At 31.5% G+C, this 20,710-nt stretch overlaps 2 protein-coding genes across 2 annotated transcripts; one reads left to right on the top strand and one right to left on the bottom strand.

Moving 5' to 3' along the window:
- The first annotated feature begins 3,016 nt into the window (after positions 1–3,016).
- On the top strand, positions 3,017–14,807 carry LOC132759809 (serine protease inhibitor dipetalogastin-like). Its single transcript, XM_060751665.1, has 6 exons — positions 3,017–3,174; positions 4,514–4,610; positions 5,591–5,636; positions 12,928–13,042; positions 13,295–13,403; positions 14,541–14,807. The coding sequence occupies exons 1-6, from the start codon at positions 3,120–3,122 to the stop codon at positions 14,617–14,619; spliced, it is 501 nt and encodes a 166-aa protein (XP_060607648.1). The 5' UTR covers positions 3,017–3,119; the 3' UTR covers positions 14,620–14,807.
- A 2,538-nt stretch (positions 14,808–17,345) lies between these two features.
- LOC132759800 (uncharacterized) lies at positions 17,346–20,569 on the bottom strand. Its single transcript, XM_060751648.1, has 4 exons — positions 20,320–20,569; positions 19,458–19,565; positions 18,776–19,115; positions 17,346–17,399 (listed from the first exon to the last, which is right to left on the bottom strand). Exons 1-4 carry the CDS (start codon positions 20,475–20,477, stop codon positions 17,346–17,348), a joined length of 660 nt encoding a protein of 219 aa, XP_060607631.1. The 5' UTR covers positions 20,478–20,569.
- Between the last annotated feature and the right edge of the window lie 141 nt (positions 20,570–20,710).

Here is a 20,710-nt window from a genome sequence, read left to right as displayed (position 1 = left end):
CACATTTCCCATAAAAGTTGAATTAAATCATGCGAAGCACTCATTCACGAAAATCGCCAAAATTAAAACTCTTTTAGATTTTATACATGTTTAATCTATATGATCAACAAATAAATAAAACTTCCATATCAAAGAGATTGGTTTAAAGTCTAGCAACTACACTTATATGTAGCTGAAAAGGAAACCGCTTAGGAAAGATGGACTAGTGCTTCTTAATCTAAATGTCATGGGTCAGCGATCTACTGTGTTTTCGACCATTTTCCTTATACGACACCAATACTGGTAAGCTTAGGATTCGGGGTCGAGGCTGGTTCGTAGATGTTATATTACACCAACTGTCCTAAAACACAGATATGATAATGTAAATATATAATAGCACAATGACTATAACAAAAGCTCTCAATTCTGATAATGAAGGCAAAGTAACAAGAATATTTACTACCATGACCAGGCGAAGCAAGAGAGATGTCGAAAATAAAAACAAGACCCAAAGACTTCAAAAAAAATGTCCGTTGCAATTATTCCACTTAATCAAGATAGGAAAGCGTAGCGTCCAATTATATAAGAGTTCAACACTTAGCATGCAGTATGCTTAAAAAAGAGAGAGGTACTAACCTCAGTAAATAAAACTTTTGTTAATTTTGGTGAAGATAGCTGCAAAGTTACTATGATCTCATTACTATATTAAAAGTAAAATCGACTGTGACATGTAATGAACAGACATGTCAAACAGTTCCAATACTTTATTAATAAAGTAAAAATCAAGACAACTGGAGCATGTTCTACTAGTTTCGAGTTAAATAGGTTTTCATCAGGAAAATCATGCTTTCACAGAGGGTTGTTTTCCAAAAAGCTATTATGATGTTTAAAATAATGAATAATCAGTCGCCTTCCTATTTATTGAATAATTTCATTTTATCATCAGATGTTCATACTCGCATTTTGCGTTCATCATCTGATTTTCAACTTTATACCCCTAGACCAAATTCTGAACAATTTCGTAAGTCTTTTGTTTATTCTGGATCTTGTATTTGGAACGGCCTTCCTTATTATATGAAGTCTGCTACATCTGTTAACCATTTTAAAACCTTATACTTGAGGTTTTATCACGCATTGGTGTATACAAATTGATAATCTCCTGTATGTTTTTACATTTACGTATTTTAACAGTTTGAATATGTTAAATTTATATTGTTCCTTGTTGAGGGCCTCATGGAAGATTGATATGTTTGTTCAAATGAGTTCTCTCGTTAAATAAAGTCTTTATTATTATTATTATTATTATTATTATTATTATTATTATCATTTTTATTAAACAATATTTTTGATTATTTATCTAATACTAATTTCAAATGGGGATAAAATAAGCTCTCGATGTTTGATAGCAAAATCCAGTTGTTTTTTTTTAAACTTTATGACACATGCAAACTAGACTGGGGTATGCAAACAAATGTTTTGGTTAAATTTGAATCTTATGCCATTCTTCTTTGAACAGCATGGTCACGTGGTACTTGACGCTTCAATTCAATAATTCAAGTTTACGTAATGCATGTCCGTGTCGTTTGTGATCAGTTATATAATTTTCAATAATTTGTTAACCATTACTTGCAGTAATTTTGCAATGGATTTTCCCGACGGTGAATTTGGAACAGTCCATTATCAATTGTGGGGATTTGAAGTTATTCAGCTAATAGTTTAGTGCCTAGTTTGACTGCACGGTTTTGCAGACTGTTTGCAGACTGGTCTGACTAAATGCTTCCGAATTAAGCATGGTCCCCGTTAAATGAGCGCAGCCAAATACTTGAAGAAAAAAAACCTAGATACTTAAAAAATGATTCTAAAAGCATAACATTGTAAGCCTTGTTATGATGGCAATTAAATCGACGAAAGTTTCTTATTGGGCAACATTACATAAAATCGCCATATGGTTTACTTTATTGAAAACTTCAAAATTTTATTAAAGTAGGCTACTAAGAATTAATATTCATAGCACATATTATAGCTGTCATAAAATAGTTCTTATATTTGAAAGCATATTTTTATTGCCATAAAACTGTAGTTTTAGGTTCACAATTTATTGGATCAAGGTATAACATTTCTTTACCACATTCAAATGTTGATCATTACATGAACGAAATAGCAAATATTTTGCACAATTTGTTTATATTTTTGGGAAAGATTTTGAAAAACCCTGATAGGTCGGGACTATATCTTACAGCACTTTCCATCAAGTGGGTTCAAACTCGAAGAAGACAAGTATGCCTGTTAATGTATATGGAAAATCTTGCCCAAAGAAAGAATCAAATAAAAATACTAGAACATTGATGAGTTAAAAACTGAAGATATAAATGTAATGAATGTCATATTCTTTCTTCACATCGTTATAGGAAACTGTTTTATAACTAAACAGAAACCATTTATTACAGAAGAAATAAAGTACTATTTTTGAACTAGAGTTTTATACAGTTGGTACTTTTTTTTAACTAGAGTTCATTTAAAAAATTGTAATTGTATTATTGTATATATTACGGCTAATTTGTCTAACTCCTAACCAGTGGATCCAACTAGTGGCTCCTTCTCCCCTCAGGAATATTGATTAGAACCAAAGTTACTACCTCTCAGTAAATATATCGGACAAGAAACCAAGATGTCTGCCTCTGGGTCTAGGGATAGTGGGTTTAAACCCCACTCAGATGACTATAATTTCTCATAATGATAATCACTTAAAATTCAAGTGTTGTTCCATTGTTCATTGATTTTTTTGTGTTGGTAATATACTATTTATTGTATAAAATCAAGTCAGTGTAAAAAGTGAAATAAAGCAATAAAAGATAAGGACAGTAAACTGGAGCACTACAAAAAGTATGCCAGTTATGATAACCACTTCAAAAATTTCAAAAGCAGACTAATTTTTATGCAGAAAACATAAACTTTCTTTTTACATCTTTTTATTCCTCCTTCACTGTTTCAATATTTCGCATGGTGACTGTCCGTGGTAATCATAAAAGCTAATAAAAAGACGTGTGCAAAATTGCCCTGTCTATAAATACGCTCGTCTGTCAGAGACTTTATCCAAGTTCCAGTTATACAATACGGAGGAAGTCAAAAACTATTCAACCATGAACGGAAAAGTTGTTCTCATGCTGGTAGTGTTGGGCCTTATGGCATTTGCTGGTATGTAATACTTATATTGTATTCAAATCTTTGACAAATATTGTTTAATCTCTTATATTTTCAGAATAGATAATTGACTTTGACTTACTTATTACATATGTTTTTAATCGATGAAAAATGATATACAAATCTATTCAATATATATCAATTATCAACAATGTTATCATTCAACATATGAGCCGCGCCATGAAAAAAACAACATAATGGTGTTTGCGCCCAGCATGGATCCAGATCAGCCGGCGCAATTATACAGTCTGATCAGGATCCATGCTGTTTGCTTACAAACCCTATTACAAGTAGAGAAACTGATAGCAAACACCATGGATCCTGATCAGACTGCGTGGATGTACAGTCTGATCTGGATCCATGATGTTCATAAACGCACTTTGTTGGTTTTGTCATGACGCGGCTCATATAATCACCATTTATTTATTCGTAGGAAAGACTAATGTTTAGTAGGATACTATAGTTGAATGGTTTTATAATTAAAATTAACAAATTTATTAAGCAATACAACTGCGATAAATAAACAATTTATTCATAGTGTCTCCTTCAATATGAAATATAGCAAAAAAGTGCACATCTGAAATAATGCATTTCAATGCAGCTACATTAGTAAGTCTAAAATAACTTTTGCTTTCAAAATGAAACAAAGTCTTTCAGATATTGTACATGTAAAATTACAACAAAAAATGGCAATATAATACACCAAAGATGACTAATGTCATTTACCAATCACTCCATGGTAATATTAGTATTGCCGTTGTAAATGTGGTTTTCAAAGCAAATCAAAGTTTCCAAACCACTTAAAATATGATTTTGATTTAAATATTTCAGGACATATTAATATTTGTTTCTGGTGGCACATGCGTTCTCATATAAACAGAATTGAATTCAAAATATGAATATAAATATGAGTAGAAATCTTTTTTTTATATATATATAAACTCTTCTATAAAAAAATATGCGCATGGTGATGCGTTTTTTATTTTAAAGAATAATTTTTGGTAAACGGAAAAAAGGCAAACAAAACTGTACATTAAAATATTACCTTCACATTGCTAGTATACATTAAAAGCACAAAAACTTACATAAGTAACAGTTTGATAACAATACAATTTACAATACAATATTCCTTAATTTTGTCAACAACAGACATTACAATAATCAAGTAAATAAATACATTTGTGGGTAACAAATAGAAAATAGTTACATTTTTACTGTCTATTTTCTATTTAAGATAAAATAAAGCATGTGAAAAGCGCCGTGCATTTAGCTAGCAAATATTGATTAATAAAGAGAACAAAAATCTAGAAATATTTTTAATTTGTATTTTCAGTGGCCGAGGAGACATTGTGTAAATGTCCTAAAATAGATTTGCCAGTTTGTGGCGATGATGGAAAAACGTACATGAATGAGTGTCTGGCCACGTGCGCGTAAGTAACGCGTTCATTGTTCTTCTTTTTGTGTGGTTTTCAGCTTTTATCAAGTAGATTGAAATTCGAATAATAACAATGATTTTAAAGTTGATACTGCCATACCATATAAACCAAATATATTTTATATTTGACCACGGACCTAACTTTCGTGATTTGGCCAAACAGCCAATGGTTTCTTTACAATACATTGTAAATTTGTAAATAATTCTTAACAGAATGTTGTTTTTTTGCTTCTTTTTTCTCATCTATCTGGAAGAGTCATTACACTAAAGGTGCGTCAATGAAAATTGACTCTCCCAGCTACAAACCGTTCTCATTTAAGATTTATGATAAATAGAATAGCTTATTTTTATAGATTTAATAATACATTGTTGAACGCCAGGGGCTCGCATAATATGATTTTATTCTACACTCATTCAAGCGCCTCTTTATTGCCCATTTCATCTCAAAATCGTTTTCATCATAATTAATAACTGAACATAATATTAGTAAATAAAAGTCTTTAAGACATATGAATTCATACACTGTCTAAAGTTAAAAATTGGATTCTTTCATGTGCGGAAACTATCCAGATAGCTAATAGAACGTCGGGGGTTCTACCCGTGTGCCTGTTAGTTTGTATTAATTTATTTTAGTTCGATTGTGTTAAAAATTATAAGCTTATTGAAACATTCTCGAATCATCGAATCCGTTCCTGGAAACAACCAGTACTAAGCAATAAGTGTATTTTATTGCTCACGGAATCAACTGCTTGCACCTGACAAAGTTTGAAACCACGCGGTCAGCAACCCTGACTTTTCTGGTCCAAAATATTATCCACTTGGCCAAGCTTAGGCCTTCCTCCATCAGAAAAGCTTGAAAGTCGCCGTATGACCTTAACTTTGTTGATGCGACGTAAAACCAAACGAAAAAATAAGGATTGGGTTTTAGATTAAGGTTTAAAAATCTAAATAAATACTTTTTAATTTTATTTTCAGAGGAGTTACTGTTGTATCACAGGGTGCCTGTCCAACTACAACTGCTTGATGAAGAACGAGTGACTTTTTGAACTTTTTCCTTACACTTGTCTATAATTTCTTCTTGCCTCTTATGATTTTAATCAAAAGTGACAATACTGATTTTGCTCTCAAATATACCAACTAAAGTTGTGGTAGATCACAATAATTTTAGAAAGGTTTTCAATAGGTTTTCTTGAAATGGTTGACAGTTAAATGCAGAAATATAATCTTGAATTGCTTGTAAATCATATTTTAGTTTCGTTTCTGTACTTTTAAATAAAGGATCTTCATAAAAATGTTTTTGTCTTGTGATTTTCTATAAGGTAAATAACGTAGGTGCGGACATCAATAAAACATTTCACCTGATATTTTCGTCGTCCCATTACATTAAACTGCTTTATCTCCCCTTTTTAATTAGATAGTTTTATCCCTGCAGTCGTCTCGATTTCTACATGTACATGACAAAATAATTGTGAATAATAACATCGGGCCACACAACGATTACATTCATTATTCTTTCGCTTTTCATTTTAAGAGATGCCAATCTAACTTCTAAAATATATCACGTGATAGTATACAGTTCCTTCCCCTTACAATAATTGTAGGCAGGGGACCAGACTTTATTACGTGATTGCTGCTTAAGTATTTTGAACTTTTATATTCCTTCTTAAAAGACAGTTCAATTGCATACACATTTTAATTTTTTTATATATATCTACATCGCCAAAGCATTGCTGGTTCTTTTGACCTAAACTAACTGAAATACGAAAATGAGTTAATTATAATGCAATATGGTCAATAAATTTAAAAAAAAAACCTTTATTACAATTTTGTATTTCAATCCTTTAAAATCATCTCTTGTGTAAATCCTTTGTATGTAGGAGCGTTGTCATTTAAAAAATACAGGTTTTCTTTTCCGACCAGCGAATGACTTACTTAATTGTTTTCTAACACGACTTTTTGTATAATACATTACGTATTTGGGACTAGTATGAGACAGAACGACCTCTGAAAGGGGGAAATTGGACAAATGTTCCAGGGGTATTGAAAAAATAACGTTTTCTTTCGCTTGACAAGCTGGCCGACAAACATTTGATGCCCAAAATTTTTTGTTAACCAATTTCATTCCCAGTCACAGTTTATGAAAACGGCGACAGGCATATTATATCATCGTTTTATCTCGAGCAAAAAATATCCTATGGTACAAGCATTTAGTATTTCTAGAATGTCCGACATCGAATAACATTGATAGTACAAATACCTGTCCAATGCATATTGTAATAAGGAGCATTCTTGTGACGACCGTGTAAAATGAGTAGAAAACAATAGTTTGTACTCAAATGGCATCTCAAACATATTATTTGTATGTAATAGGAGAGATTTACCACCACGTCACTGATAACTGCTGTGTGGACTACGTATACACACAATCTTAGAAGGTAGTACAAACAACATATAAACAATGATAGCATTTTCTGTAAAGTTAACATAAGATGATGTTCCTGGGGCAAAGTTTTAAAGATCAGAATTTAATTTGAACAATATATTTTTTGTAATATTCAAAATGAAGAAAAAAAATACAAAACTATTTTCTAAAATAGTATTGAATATATTTTATATATAAGATAAGTGTGATGTTTATAAAGGGTTTAATTTTTTGCTAAACATCTACATGTACTTTAATTTTTATATTATATCAATCTTGAAACAACTCGCTACATGTGTTCTATGAATTATCATTTTTTATGTGAAAATATGCCTGCTAATTGCTCAGTTTTGTTTCATTTTCATTTTCCCTTTTTTTCACCCCTGTCAATGTAAATATGTTTTATGATTCAAGGGTAGATCTATTATATTTTCAGCCATTGTTAAATGTATGCTTAAGACCCAAAACTGAGTGTTGTTAAATAAATATAATTTAAAAAATTTATGCTTAGTTCATGTTCAGTTTTAAGTATTGAGCAAGTTAAAGTGGACATTTATGCTCATATTTTTCATAGTCAATTTTGAAGCTGAATTGACTTTTAAATTTTTCAAAAGATTGACTGTTAAAATGGTGTTTGACCAACAGGTGATATTTTGAAAATGTTTGGGATAAAATTTAATTTTATTTAAAAAGTTTGACCAAAATCCCCAGTTAAACATGTTTACAGCAGCCAATATAAACAAGCAGGGCCATGATGGCCTAGATCGCTCAACCTGAAATATCAAACTTCATCCAAACAATTACCCTAGACAAGCATTCTGACCAAGTCTCATGACAGGTGAGTCAAAAATGTGACCACTACAGTGTGTAACAAGGATTATCCATATTTTGAGCAGTGCGACCTAGTTTTTTACCCAGGTGACACATATTCAAACTTGACCTAGAAATCATGCAAAACAAACTTTCAGACCAATTTCCAGGATACTTGGATCAAAACAGTAGCAACAAGAGTGTTAACAAGATTTTTCTATTTTTAGCTCCGGGTTGACCTAGTTTCACATGCGATTTCGAACTCATCCAAGCAATTACCTAGACAAACATCCTGACCAAGTTTTGATGATAATTGAGTCGAAAATGTGACCACTAGAATGTTAACAAGGTTTTTCCATATTTGGGCGGTGTGACCTAGTTTTTCATCCAAGATGACCATGTTCGATCTTGACTTAGAAATCATCAAAAACAAATTTTTCAGACCAATTAAACAGAATATTTGGATCACAACAGTAGCCACTAGAGTGTTAACAAGATTTTTTCTATTTTTAGCTCCTGTGACCTAGTTTTTCATCCCGAAATGTCCATTTCGATTTATTCCCAGCAATTGACCTAGACAAGTTTCCTGACCAAGTTTGATGACAATTTGAGTCAAAATTGTGACCACTAGAGTGTTAACAAGGTTTTTCTATTTTTAGCTCCTGTGACCTAGTTTTTCATCCGAGATGACCCATGTTCGAACTCATCCGAGCTATCACCTAGACAAGCATTCTTGATCAAGTTTGATGATGATTGATGCAAAAAATGTGACCGCTAAAGTGGTTAACAAGGTTTTTCTATTTTTAGCTCTGGTGACCTACTTTTTCATCCGAGATGACCCATGTTCGAACTCATCCAAGCTATCAACTAGATAAGCATCCTGACCTAAGTTTGATGATGATTGATGCAAAAAATGTGACCACTAGAGTGTTCACAAGGTTTTTCTATTTATATAGCTCCGGGGTGACCTTTAGTTTTTCATCCGAGATGACCCATTATTCGAACTCATCCGAGCTATTATTCTAAACAAGCATCCTGACAAAAGTTTGATGATGATTGGGTCAAAAAATGTGACACTAGAGTGTTCACAAAGGTTTTTCTATTTTTTAGCTCCTGTGACCTAGTTTTTCATCAGAGATACCCATGTTCGAACTCATCCAAGCAATTGACTAGACAAGCATTCTGACCAAGTTTGATGATGATTGGTTCAAAAATGTGACCACTAGAGTTGTTCACAAGGTTTTTCTATTTATAGCTCCTGTGACCTACTTTTTCATCCGAGATGACCCATGTTCGAACTTCAATCCAAAGCTATCACCTAGACAAACATCCTGACCAAGTTTGATGATTGATTGGGTCAAAAATGTGACCACTAGAGTGTTCACAAGGTTTTTCTATTTTTAGCTCTTGTGACCTAGTTTTTCATCCGAGATGACCCATGTTCGAACTCATCCGAGCTTTCAACTAGATAAGCATCCTGACCAAGTTTGATGATGATTGAGGCAAAAATGCGACCGCTAGAGTGTTCACAAGTAATTGTGGACGGCCGGACGGACGACGGACGACGGACGACGGACATTCACCGATCCTAAAAGCTCACCCTGAGCAAGCTCAGGTGAGCTAAAAAGAAAAGGCAACATAATTACTCAAAAAAGTCATGTGTCACATCTGTGGTTGGAAAAAAATCTGGGATCAGGTAGATATGATAATGACCTCCGTGAATTTATTTCAGAATACTGGTACACCTCTAAAACTATATCATACTTATAACTAGGATTATATATTTTGATGTAGTTAACTAATTATAACTTTTTTAAAGGCCACATATTATAACAAAATATCTAAAACAATGTCTGTATAATTGTTCGAATATTTTTTTGCGCTACAGTTTTTATATAATTGTTTGAAGATTTCTTTTCCCTACAGTTTTATTTATTTTCAATAAAAAAATAAATAAATAGGAAATATGAGATAGAAAGATTGTTTTGTTTATATAATTTTGTAGTCAGTACCTTTAAAAGTACAATAGAGAAATTGCATCGTTTTCTTACAATAATTAAACATATTTTCCCACAAGTCACTTTGGCAAGCTTAATGTTAATGCTTTACTTTTTAATTATTTTTCAAATCACCTCTTGTTTATTTCGCATGAATTAAGTTTACGATGAAATTTAAGTTACGTTATTTTTTGCTGATTTAAAAAAATAACAGTTTTTTGACAATTTTTCTAAGCAAATTTGTTTCACATATTTTTTATTGTAAATAAAAAGTTACTAAATATTGTTAAAAACTTTTTTTTTTTCATAACCCTTTAAATGATTTTTCTTTAAATTTTTGATAAACAAACATTTTTCGTTTCGGGGATTAATGATGCTTTAGCATCAAAAAATCTACTTTATTGAAACAGAGCTCATATTTATTTCTTAATAGACATACACACCCCTAGTTTCTTTTTGTAAAATACTAGGGTACAAAAAAGGATGCGACCAGCAACGGGTTGCTATGGGCAAATGCTTATCAGCAATTTTTATTTTGAATATTGGCCCCTGGTAAATCTCTCCTATTAAGTGATTTTCTTCTATATGATTTTCTCACAAAATGTACGTAGAAACTTTCTTCTTTTTACGATCTCTTTTATGTATAAACTACTCACATCTTTGTGATTGCATTTTAACATTTATTATAGTTGTTACAAGTTTTTATGTTTTTTTACTAAAAGTTTTTTCATGTTTCACACCCAAGCACAACACGAAACCATTAGTACTATCCTACTTTTGCATTCCTATTTAACTCATCAAACTCTGGAAACATGACAGAAGTCTGTTAAGACGTGTCTATCAATACTGGTATCTGCCTCATATCAACATTTTGAAATTATGAATTTCTATTGACTACAGTGAACAGGTCCTTGTTTTCAAATGAATTTTTTAATAATGCTATGTCTTAAGTTTGAAAAAAAAAAAGGTTTAAAGGATATAAGAAAAACAAACCTGGCTGTCGTCTTCATCCTCTAGCATCATATCAAATAAAAATTTTATGAAATCTTATCTACCATCTGACAGTTTACCTTGTGAAACACAATTTTTTAAAAGATCCTTAATTGCTATATAAGGATGTCCATATGCTGGAAAAAAGTAAACACATTTCAGTAATAACTTAAAATATTAAGATAGATTAATTTGACTCACTAATTATAATCTCAAAAATGAGGGTACATGACAGGCCATTCCTACAATTCCTTCCCGCTTTGCGCAGGGGGATTAAATTTGAAAACCTTTGAATTGTCAATATGTTATAGACCGGATATGAAAAATAGATGCTTTAACATTGGACCTTTGAGGGTGACCTGACCTCGAAGTTGTGCTCTTCACATGGTGTCATAATGATGATCATTTCTGCCAAGTTATCTTAAAAACATTGCAGCGGTTTAAGTGTTATGGAGCGGGCAGGAAATGTGACTTAGCAACACTTGACCTTTTGCGGAAAGGGATTAACAAAGTACAATTACTGTAACGGAAGTTAATACTGTTTTGGCAACATAGAAGTATGAAACATGGCTGTGAGGTTTTGAACTGGACTGGACATTTCCCTCTTTATAAGTATAAGATATATATTTCAGTGACTAAGAAACAAATCTTAGGAATTGCATTAACTGTTCAGTGTCATTTGAAATGTATCAACGTTACTAGCGACTGGCCAAAATGACAGATTTTGAATGTTTTGAGGATAGTGCAAGATATTTAAATTACGTTTTGTCGTGTTTTGGCATATGTTAAGCATAATGTCACATTATGTCTATCAAAAGTATCGATTTACATAACTTAAAAATGCATAATAACGTATCTAAAAATTTGCAAAACTGCATAAATGTCTGGAACAACTGTGCCATATAATATAACAATACTATTAGAGTGGTCGGATCAACGCTCGGCCAGTGCCCGGCGGATCAACGCTCGGCCAGTGCCCGGCGAAAAAATGTTATTAAATGAATATCTTACTAAACAAATGCGTAACACTGAAAAAACATTCATTTGTTTTTTAATTCACGTGGCCCTTCCGCAGCAGACAAAACGGATAAAATGTCTGCATTTTGACTGCTGAACAGCACAGCTATTATGCGAATTCAAACACCATTTAAAGAAATGTTCATATTTTGGTCTAATAATTATTCAGTGCTAAAACGTTTACAAACCATTTTTATCTAACCAACTTCCAAATTTATGACTTACAGTGCGGCGGGCAATTTGGTTAGTCCTTTACCGCACTCATTTTATTAATGAAGAACCACGGGGGTGAACCCCATATGGATCTCAAAGTTTATCATCGGTAAATATATATATATGAATTTCCGCTGATCCAGATGTGTGCTTATGGGAAAGAGCAAATAGGTCAATCACAGAGTATGTTTTCAACTTTTTATTTTCAATTTAGCTCCCCCCCCCATGTCAATATAAATCACTACAAACAATAGTATATCTGATGCAATGATTATCAACACTTACGATTATTTAACAATAACAGTTTGCTGTCAAATAATTCTTCATACAAATATTTGTTTGATTTCGCGTTGTTTACTCGACATGAGAGTAGAATATTTCTACGTGGTCAGTTTTTTTAATGAAGAAGTTTACTTGCATTTCATTGCATGGCAATCAATAAGAAAATACTTCTACCTCTGAGTGAAATTCTGATGTTTATCTTTATGAATTAAATAATTTATGGAAAAAATATATGATACGATAGTTTTACAAAGATTTGGTCACTTTCATTTGTCAGATCTTTATATGGCCAATGTAAGAAAGTAAACAATGGAGCATTATGTTAGGATTAAAACATTGTGAAAAGTGTTAAGTAAGTGAAGTTTTTTTTATTAAAGAATTTCAGTTTTGTTCTTTCTCTTTCTTTCTCTCCTATTAAACAACTTATTTAACTTTCTTAAAACATAAACACATGTGATAGTTACAATCTTGAAAGAAAACATTAACAGTCATAAATTGTTTTTATTTCTTCTCAAGTTTTTAGTGTACTTCATGTTGCAAGTCTTATCGAAGGACTTTGCCTATAAATATTGTCCTAAACTCGGGATTTTGTCAAAGTTTTGAAATTGTATGAAATATATGAAGGATATCGAAACTCAACAATGAACGGAAAAATTACGCAGACCATGCTAATGCTCTGTATCGTCGTCTTTGCAGGTAAACAATTTATTTATTCATTTGTACAAACCTACTAAGTTAAGCCACTAAGGAAAACAAGCTATTCATGTGCATTTTATTACTTTTCCGACTTACAGCTTTTTAACAAAGTTATTGAAACACTCGATTTCAGAGCATGATGTGCTACCAAAAATGCGTGTTTTTGTCACGTATCTATGTATATAACCAGCTTGTGTTAATGCAACCACAGTTCAGTTATCAGAGAAATGAAATTCACTCTTTATGTTTCAGAGGCATATGAAGCAGTGACAAAAGGACCTTGTTACTGTCCAGCAATAGTTTTACCAGTCTGTGGCGTGGATGGTAACACCTATTCCAATGCCTGCCTTGCTGAATGCGAGTGAGTACCAGTAAATCATCAATCACTCAAGATTATAATAATGTTTCTCACTTTGATTTCTATGGGCAATAATGAGGGTCGTTCGCTACCAGCAGAGCCTTGCCAAACCGTGCACGACACAAGTTTGTTAAGAGTATATCAATACTGTTATCTGCCCTATATCAACATTTTGAAAGTTTTTTTAATAGAAAGTTTGAAACTTCCCATTTCAAACACAATACATAATACTTTATACAAGTCAACATGGTAAGTCATACAACTGGATGACTTAAATATCCGTATTATACAAATATTGTTTGATTTTATTAACCTGTCAATTCAATACTGATTATACGGTCAATGCACAGAATATATAAATATTCGATAAATGTTCGGTAAATTCCGTGAGAGGTACGCAGTAAGATGTGATTAAATTCATCTTGTTTCTATGATTTCATGCTAAACATCTAAGGTCTAGCTCATTGGGTTTTTTAAAAGAAGATTTTTTAATTTTTTTCTTTACACATATATTTAAAAACAATGACACCCCTGGGGCAGGGCCAGTTTTGACCCCAGGGCTTTTATTTGAACAATCTTTGTAGACACTTAATAGAAGATGTTTCATGCTTAATATCTAAACTCTAGCTATTCAGGTTTTTTCAAAGAAGATTTTTATGTTTTTACCATATTCATATAGGGAAAAACAATGACCCCTGGGGCGGGGCCAATTTTGACCCCAGGGCTCTTATTTGAACAAACTTGGTAGACATCCATTAGAAGATGTTTCATGCCAAAAATCTAAGCTCTAGCTCTTTGGGTTTTTAGAAGAAGATATTTAAAGTTTTTTTCTTTTGGTTGCCATGGCAACCAAGGTTCTGCATGGAATTAAATTCTTTGAACAATTTTTAAAGGTGACCACCAAAGGAACATTCCTGTGAAGTTTGGATGAAATTGGCTTAGTGGTTTATGAGGAGATGTCATTTAAAGTAAAAGTTTACGGACGGACGGACGACGGACCGACGCCGGACGAAAAGCGATCACAAAAGCTCACCCTGTCACTTTGTGACAGGTGAGCTAAAAATAAAAAGATTTTGATTTTGAGACATGAAAATGATAGCACTTAGGGGGATTACATCTGACAATCTTATTTTGTTTCAGTGGCATTGAAGTAGAATACGAAGGCGAATGTGGATCTCCGGACGGAATTGTGTCACATCCTTTGACAAGTGAAAATTAATACAGATGAAAACAAAATCTTGCAATGTGCTTAAAAAAATACATTAATCTAACAATATACACTGTGTGCTAGGTTAGCATAAAATGTACTTCAGCTTCTTGTCATTTCATTCAACCGCATGAACTAAGTAATAACAAATATCATTTCATAATTATTTTATTTCAATTTGAAAGACACTTAATGATGATAATCAGTTAAACTCGAATTTTATAAATTCTTTGTTTTTGTGAAGAAATTTGGCTTCCGGTTTTACATTATCCTAGAAACTACGTAATGACATTTCTGTCTGACTTATTCATAATATGAGCCCGCGTCATGACAAAACCAACACCATAGTGGGTTTGAACCAGCATGGACCAGACAGCCTGCGCATCGCCCAGTCTGACAGGATCCATGCTATTCGCTTAAAACCCTATTACAATTTTAAGAAACTAAATAGGGGGACGAATGGATCCGATCAGCTGGGGGGGGGGGGAGGCAGGCCGGTCTGGATCCATGCGGGTTTCGAAAAACCCATTATGTTGGTTTTTTTCTTTAAACGCGGCCCTCATTTTGTTAAAAGCTATAAAAAAAAACCCAAGAATATATGCAAAAAAATTTTTTCTGAAAACTTGATAATTTCTATTTTAATTTTTTAACTTTCTTAAAACCCAAAAATTGAACCTATTTAAATTTTCCACCCTTTTTACTTTTAAACTTTAAATGCCTGGAATCAGGAAATCTTCATTTTTCAGCATTAAACAAAAGGGATAATTAAAAAGATTTTTTTTAGTCAAAATTTATATCAAAAACAGTAAAAATTTGCTATGAATGCAATAAACTTTCAACAAAAAATTCGACAAAAGGGTTTTTTACAAATTTTATTGCTATCACAGCCATTAAATGATAGGGTTTATAAAATTACCTTCTCTTTAATACTTCCTGTTTCTATATCAAAATGAACATATTCTTCCTTATGTTTTAAGTTTAAATCACATTGTTGAGTTTATACAGTAGGTTTATGAGCTACACAGAATTGAAAATCCATTCTTGAACAGTTGGTATGTTTTTACAACATAATTAAATAAATTTCACTGCACTTCACCATTTCACATATAAATGATGCACAACAAAAAAAGAGGAGTTACCATTAGCTGTTTTGTTTGTTGCCAATTATTAAATGAGCCGCGTCACAAAAAAACCAACATAATGGGTTTTCTGCGACCTAGCATGGATCCAGATCAGCCTGCGCATCCGCGCAGTCTGATCAGGATCCATGCTGTTCGCCTATCAGTTTCTCTACTTGTAATAGAGTTGGTAAGCGAACAGCATGGATCCTGATCAGACTGGGCAGAATGCACAGCTGAGTCTGGATCCATGCTGGTCGAAAAACCCATTAGGGTTGGGTTTTTGGTCATAAACAGGGCCCCAAAATAATTATTGTTTTTAAAAAAGAAAAAATTTTCCTGTCTTGTTTTCAGGGGTTTAGAAAAATTTTGGGGTATTTGTAAAACAGTAAATGATTGGTTAAAGTTTAATCAAACATCTTTACAGCATTTGGAAGCCATAAAAATTTTTAAATCTTTTGTGTTTTTTAAACCCATTACAACAGTGTTCTCAACTACTCAGTAACATCTTCATCACAGCTAGTTTCCTCGGGGAGTTTCCCAAATTTTTGGGATCATTATTAATGTCCTAAAAAGTAATAACACATGTTTTTTGGTATGAGGGAATTTTTTGAAGAAAAACTTTTTTGGAAGGTAAGTTAGAGCATCTTTTTCCCATTGTCTTTTGATAAGTTTGAAATTTCACATGACCCCCAAAATAAAAGTAGTCCTTTACTGCTGCCCTTTTATAATACCCCAAAAGGGGTTTGTTTTGGTGTATATTTTTCTTTGTGTCCGGGGCCATTTTCCCCAAACACTACTCTGGTTTTTAAACTGAAAATAAAAAGAAAAAAAGTAAGATTCAAAATTCTCATATCAATGCACCAATAACCAAATTTCATAGAACCCAAAGGGGTTTAAAAAACATTTGTTTTGTATTTTAATTTTAAATTTTCAATTATTTAAAAATTTGTTTAGTATAAAGGGTTATAGTTTTAATTTAAACTCTTGTAATATTTTTTTACTTCTTCAAAAAATTTAAAATTACATGCGTTACAAGGGAAAATTTTTTGGGATGGATAAGTACTTATATTTTAAACACAAATTTTCTAAAAAATTTTTTTGACCCTCATGTTATCTCTAAAGGGTTTCCCAAAAACTAACTCTCACCACAGAAGACTGACAGTCCCTGTCACACTGAACACATTTCATAACAGCATTGTCCAGTATCTGTAACAAGTTTGGTATTATTCATAAATATTTTCAATTCTGATTTCTTTATAACGTATATTATTGCTCAATACCCATATTACAAAAGTTAAAGCTCCCAGGACTGAATACGTATGTAAACAATATTAATAAAACTGGAAGTTAGAATTCTTGGTACTTGAATAAGACAATTTTAAAGCATAAGCTTGAATAACATATTCCAAAATACATTGTACATGTCTATAGAATTATAAATCAAGGGCTTTTGAGACTAAAAAAAAAAATTATGTTTAAATTCTTTTGTCAAGGATTTTAAAACTTCTATACAATCTATTCAAGAATGTAAAGGATATTTTTTTTGTCTAGAGAAAATATAAAAATTTTACGAAGTAACATAATATACAATTTGTATAACCTTGTTAAAAATCTAGTTCATCCCAGTAATGTATTCATTTCTCCTCTATCAACAAAATCTTCCTCATACTCCTATAACAATAAATATATGATTATAAACTTACCCTTTTTTGGTTTAAAAAACAACCCCGAAAAAAAACCAAATTGTGTAAATTTTCCCCATAAAAATTTTAAAATCTTTTTAAAAACTATATTTAAAGAACTCCCTTAAAAGGGATTACATATTAACATTTTTATTAATTTGACTTTAAACAAAAAAAAACCCCTGGGAAAAGAAGGGGAAAATGATGTGGACCTCTTAAACTTCTGTAATTTTAAAGTTCAAAAACCCTGGTAAAATTAAAAACGGTCCAAAATTTTTCCCTTTTGATTTAAACAAAATACTGGTTTGGGCCCCCCGGAAAAGTGAACCCGCAAAAAAGTTTAAAGGTTATCTCAAAAATCAAAGAATTGAAAAAAATACTTAAAATGAATTTTTTTTTTGCACAGTTAAAAACCCGGTCCTTGTATACAAATTTAAATTTTCTTTTAATTGGGTCTTAAGTATGAAACAAAAAAGAGTTTTTAAAGGGTTAAAAAAAAACAAAAAAAAAAACCCTTTGGCTTTTCGTTTTTTTTCTCTAGCATTTATACAAATAAAAAATTTTTGAAACTTGTCTACCAAACTGAAGTTTTCCGGAAACCCCCAATTTTTTAAAAGAAACCTTTTTAAAGGCTATTTAAGGGGTGTCCATAAAAAAAATTTTTAAAATTGGGAAAAAAAATCGAAAAAAAGAAAATTTAAAATTTTTGAGAAAATGTTCACTTGACTTAACTTTATACTCTAAAAATATGTAAAAAAATCCCCGACAAATTTAAAAAACCTCAAATATCAACAAACCAACCTTTAAAAAAAATTTAATATCTTATCTTTTAGTTTTTTTTTGTTTTTAAAAAGTAACCCTTTAATAAAAAGTACAAAATTTAACATTTCCCTACTCAAACTGGTCAAAATTTTTATTTTAAAAAAACAAAAAATAATAATAATGTTTTTTATCTTTAAAAAAATTTCAAAATTAATTTTTTTCAATAAGTGTTTTTCCTTTTACCCTGAAAAAGAAGACATATGAAAGACACCCAAAAGCCCGCTTTCTGTCTCCCCGACCTCAAATGTTTGTTTTTTTTTGGTAAAAATCAAGGACCCCCACCCTTTAAAACATCATCTTTCAAATAATTAACTTTAAAATTTTAATTCCCCAAAAAACCCAAAAACGACTTTTTGTCAAGGGGGAACAAGGTAATTCTTGTGATTAAACATCAAGCATTGACTTTTGTAAGGTAAAGAAAAGGAAGTTCTAGTGTTTTAATCAGAGATTTTAAAATTATCTTTAAAAATTAAAAATTTTTTACAAAAAAGTTTATATATATAATTAAAAACATTCAACAAAATAGAAAATTAAATCACATACAAAAACTTTAAGTTGAAAAGAAGAAACTGGAAATTTACCTGTACTTTTTAGACAGGTTTGAGCATCAGTTCCCAGTAAAATAGCCACATTCTGCAGCAAAGCCTTGGCACATGCTAGAAGTATGTCACAACTAGTTTCCATCTGCTCTGTATAACCTCTTATAATATCAACAAACAACACAACAAGTGTTGCAAAAGAAACATGGTGTTTTTCTTCATGCTCTTGCTCTACCGGCAATAGACTTGCTGTAGATTGATTATTAGGTCCATTAGTAAACATTCTAGAGAGCTGATTTATTGCCATTCCAGTAAATGTTATTGCAGCTGCTGTTAACTTGTCACTGAAATAAAGAAATGTAAGAGTAAACTTCTTTCTTAACACCACAATGCAATTCCATGCAAACCTGAACATTTGTACTATCCAACAGAGGAAAAAATGTCAATTCTTACTACTTTAGGCAAACATCAAGATATAATTTATCATTCAGGCAAACATCAAGATATAATTTATCATTCTGGCAAACATCAAGATATTATTTATCAAGAAACTAGCAGCAGATGTAAAATTGATAAAGTATTATTGATAATCACTATTGTAAACGAAAATTATAATAGAAGGATGAAGCCTGATCACATTTACTTATTATACTTAAATGAAGTTAATAAATGTAAATTATCTATACCTGCATGTTTGTAGCTGTAATTGGTTCATTATCACCTGTACAGATTGCATCAATGTCAACATTTTATTATCTGATATATCATAGTGTCCTAAACTCTTCTCCAACAAACTGAAATATTGTTGTTCAATATATAAAATATAATTATTTGTCAAAATTCAGTGTGTTTACAATTCTAGAAAATACTTTAGATTGGTATTTAAGATAAATTTAAGTATAATTCCAACAGGCGATCAATTTACGCTTAACATTTTTTCTGGTCTTAGATTGATAAATATCTGTATCCTCAATGTATTCTTGCAAAGGTTTTGACACAATTGGAAATAGACATATAATGTAACTGATAAATATTACTTTTGTAGAAAGAAACATAAAACTATAAACATATTTTTACAAGTCTGTATCTATCTAAGTATATACATGTATCTATTTCCTGTTAATGTTAAAACACTCCCGAATACATGTATATATTGAGGATGTTCACTTTTAGAATTCTAAGACCAGAAAAATGTGTATAAAGTGGTCATCAATATTTAAATATATTGGATGAATAAGATTACAAACATATATATCAAAAATATTCAACACTAAACAGTATTGCTGTAACAGAAACATTTGACAATACAATTTCCTCCATTATATTTTGAAGAGACTTATACTAACTGCATCATTTGGATTCATTTCTTATCAAACAATAACATTCTATGCTGACTAAAAATATGCAATGGTGAAACCTGTTGAAATTTATCTAAATCCACATTAAAATTCTACTTTTCATGAAATGACAGACTTTTTTACTTAAATGTTTACAACCTTAATAGTTGAACATAAAGCAAAATATTGAACATATCATGATAAAACTTACCCTAGAATTTCTATTTTACATTCTTCATGACTTTCTGTGACCAGCATACCCAACAACTGAGGGATTATTTTCACCGGCAACACTTTACTACTCTCAGTGATACTAGATGACTCAGCAAATTTCTCTGATCCACTGCCTTCTCTTATTTCTGATATCATATTTCCAAGCTGTGACAAAACTTCTTTCCTTACTTCATACGAATTTGACTTCAAACACTTTAGTATTACATTTTTCACTTCATCGATCTGCAAAACTTACCTCACCTTGTCCGCATGTCCCACACTTGACTGAAGTTTTCCTCCATCAGTTTCTTCTTTACTGGACCTATAGCTATCTTCACTCTCTGTAAATTTCCCACTGGCTTCTATTCCATTTATCTACTGTCTCACTT

Source organism: Ruditapes philippinarum, unplaced genomic scaffold, assembly GCF_026571515.1.
Source record: "Ruditapes philippinarum isolate M1 unplaced genomic scaffold, ASM2657151v2 ctg2955_1_1_1_1, whole genome shotgun sequence".
NCBI lineage: Eukaryota > Metazoa > Mollusca > Bivalvia > Venerida > Veneridae > Ruditapes > Ruditapes philippinarum.
The sequence above is the reverse complement of the archived record's forward strand: the minus strand, read 5'-3'. Positions and strand labels throughout refer to the sequence as shown.

Bases quoted from the DNA above. Each gene is read 5' to 3' on its own strand.
- LOC132759809 (XM_060751665.1), top strand. From the start codon at position 3,120: ATGAACGGAAAAGTTGTTCTCATGCTGGTAGTGTTGGGCCTTATGGCA. The intron at 5,637-12,927 runs TGATGAAGAACG...TTGTCCTAAACT, and splicing joins CCTGTCCAACTACAACTGCT to CGGGATTTTGTCAAAGTTTT. The intron at 13,043-13,294 runs GTAAACAATTTA...TTTATGTTTCAG, and splicing joins CTGTATCGTCGTCTTTGCAG to AGGCATATGAAGCAGTGACA.
- LOC132759800 (XM_060751648.1), bottom strand. From the start codon at position 20,477: ATGATATCAGAAATAAGAGAAGGCAGTGGATCAGAGAAATTTGCTGAG. The intron at 19,566-20,319 runs GTAAGTTTTATC...ACAATATTTCAG, and splicing joins TGTAAAATAGAAATTCTAGG to TTTGTTGGAGAAGAGTTTAG. The intron at 19,116-19,457 runs GTATAGATAATT...TCTTTATTTCAG, and splicing joins TTACAGCTACAAACATGCAG to TGACAAGTTAACAGCAGCTG.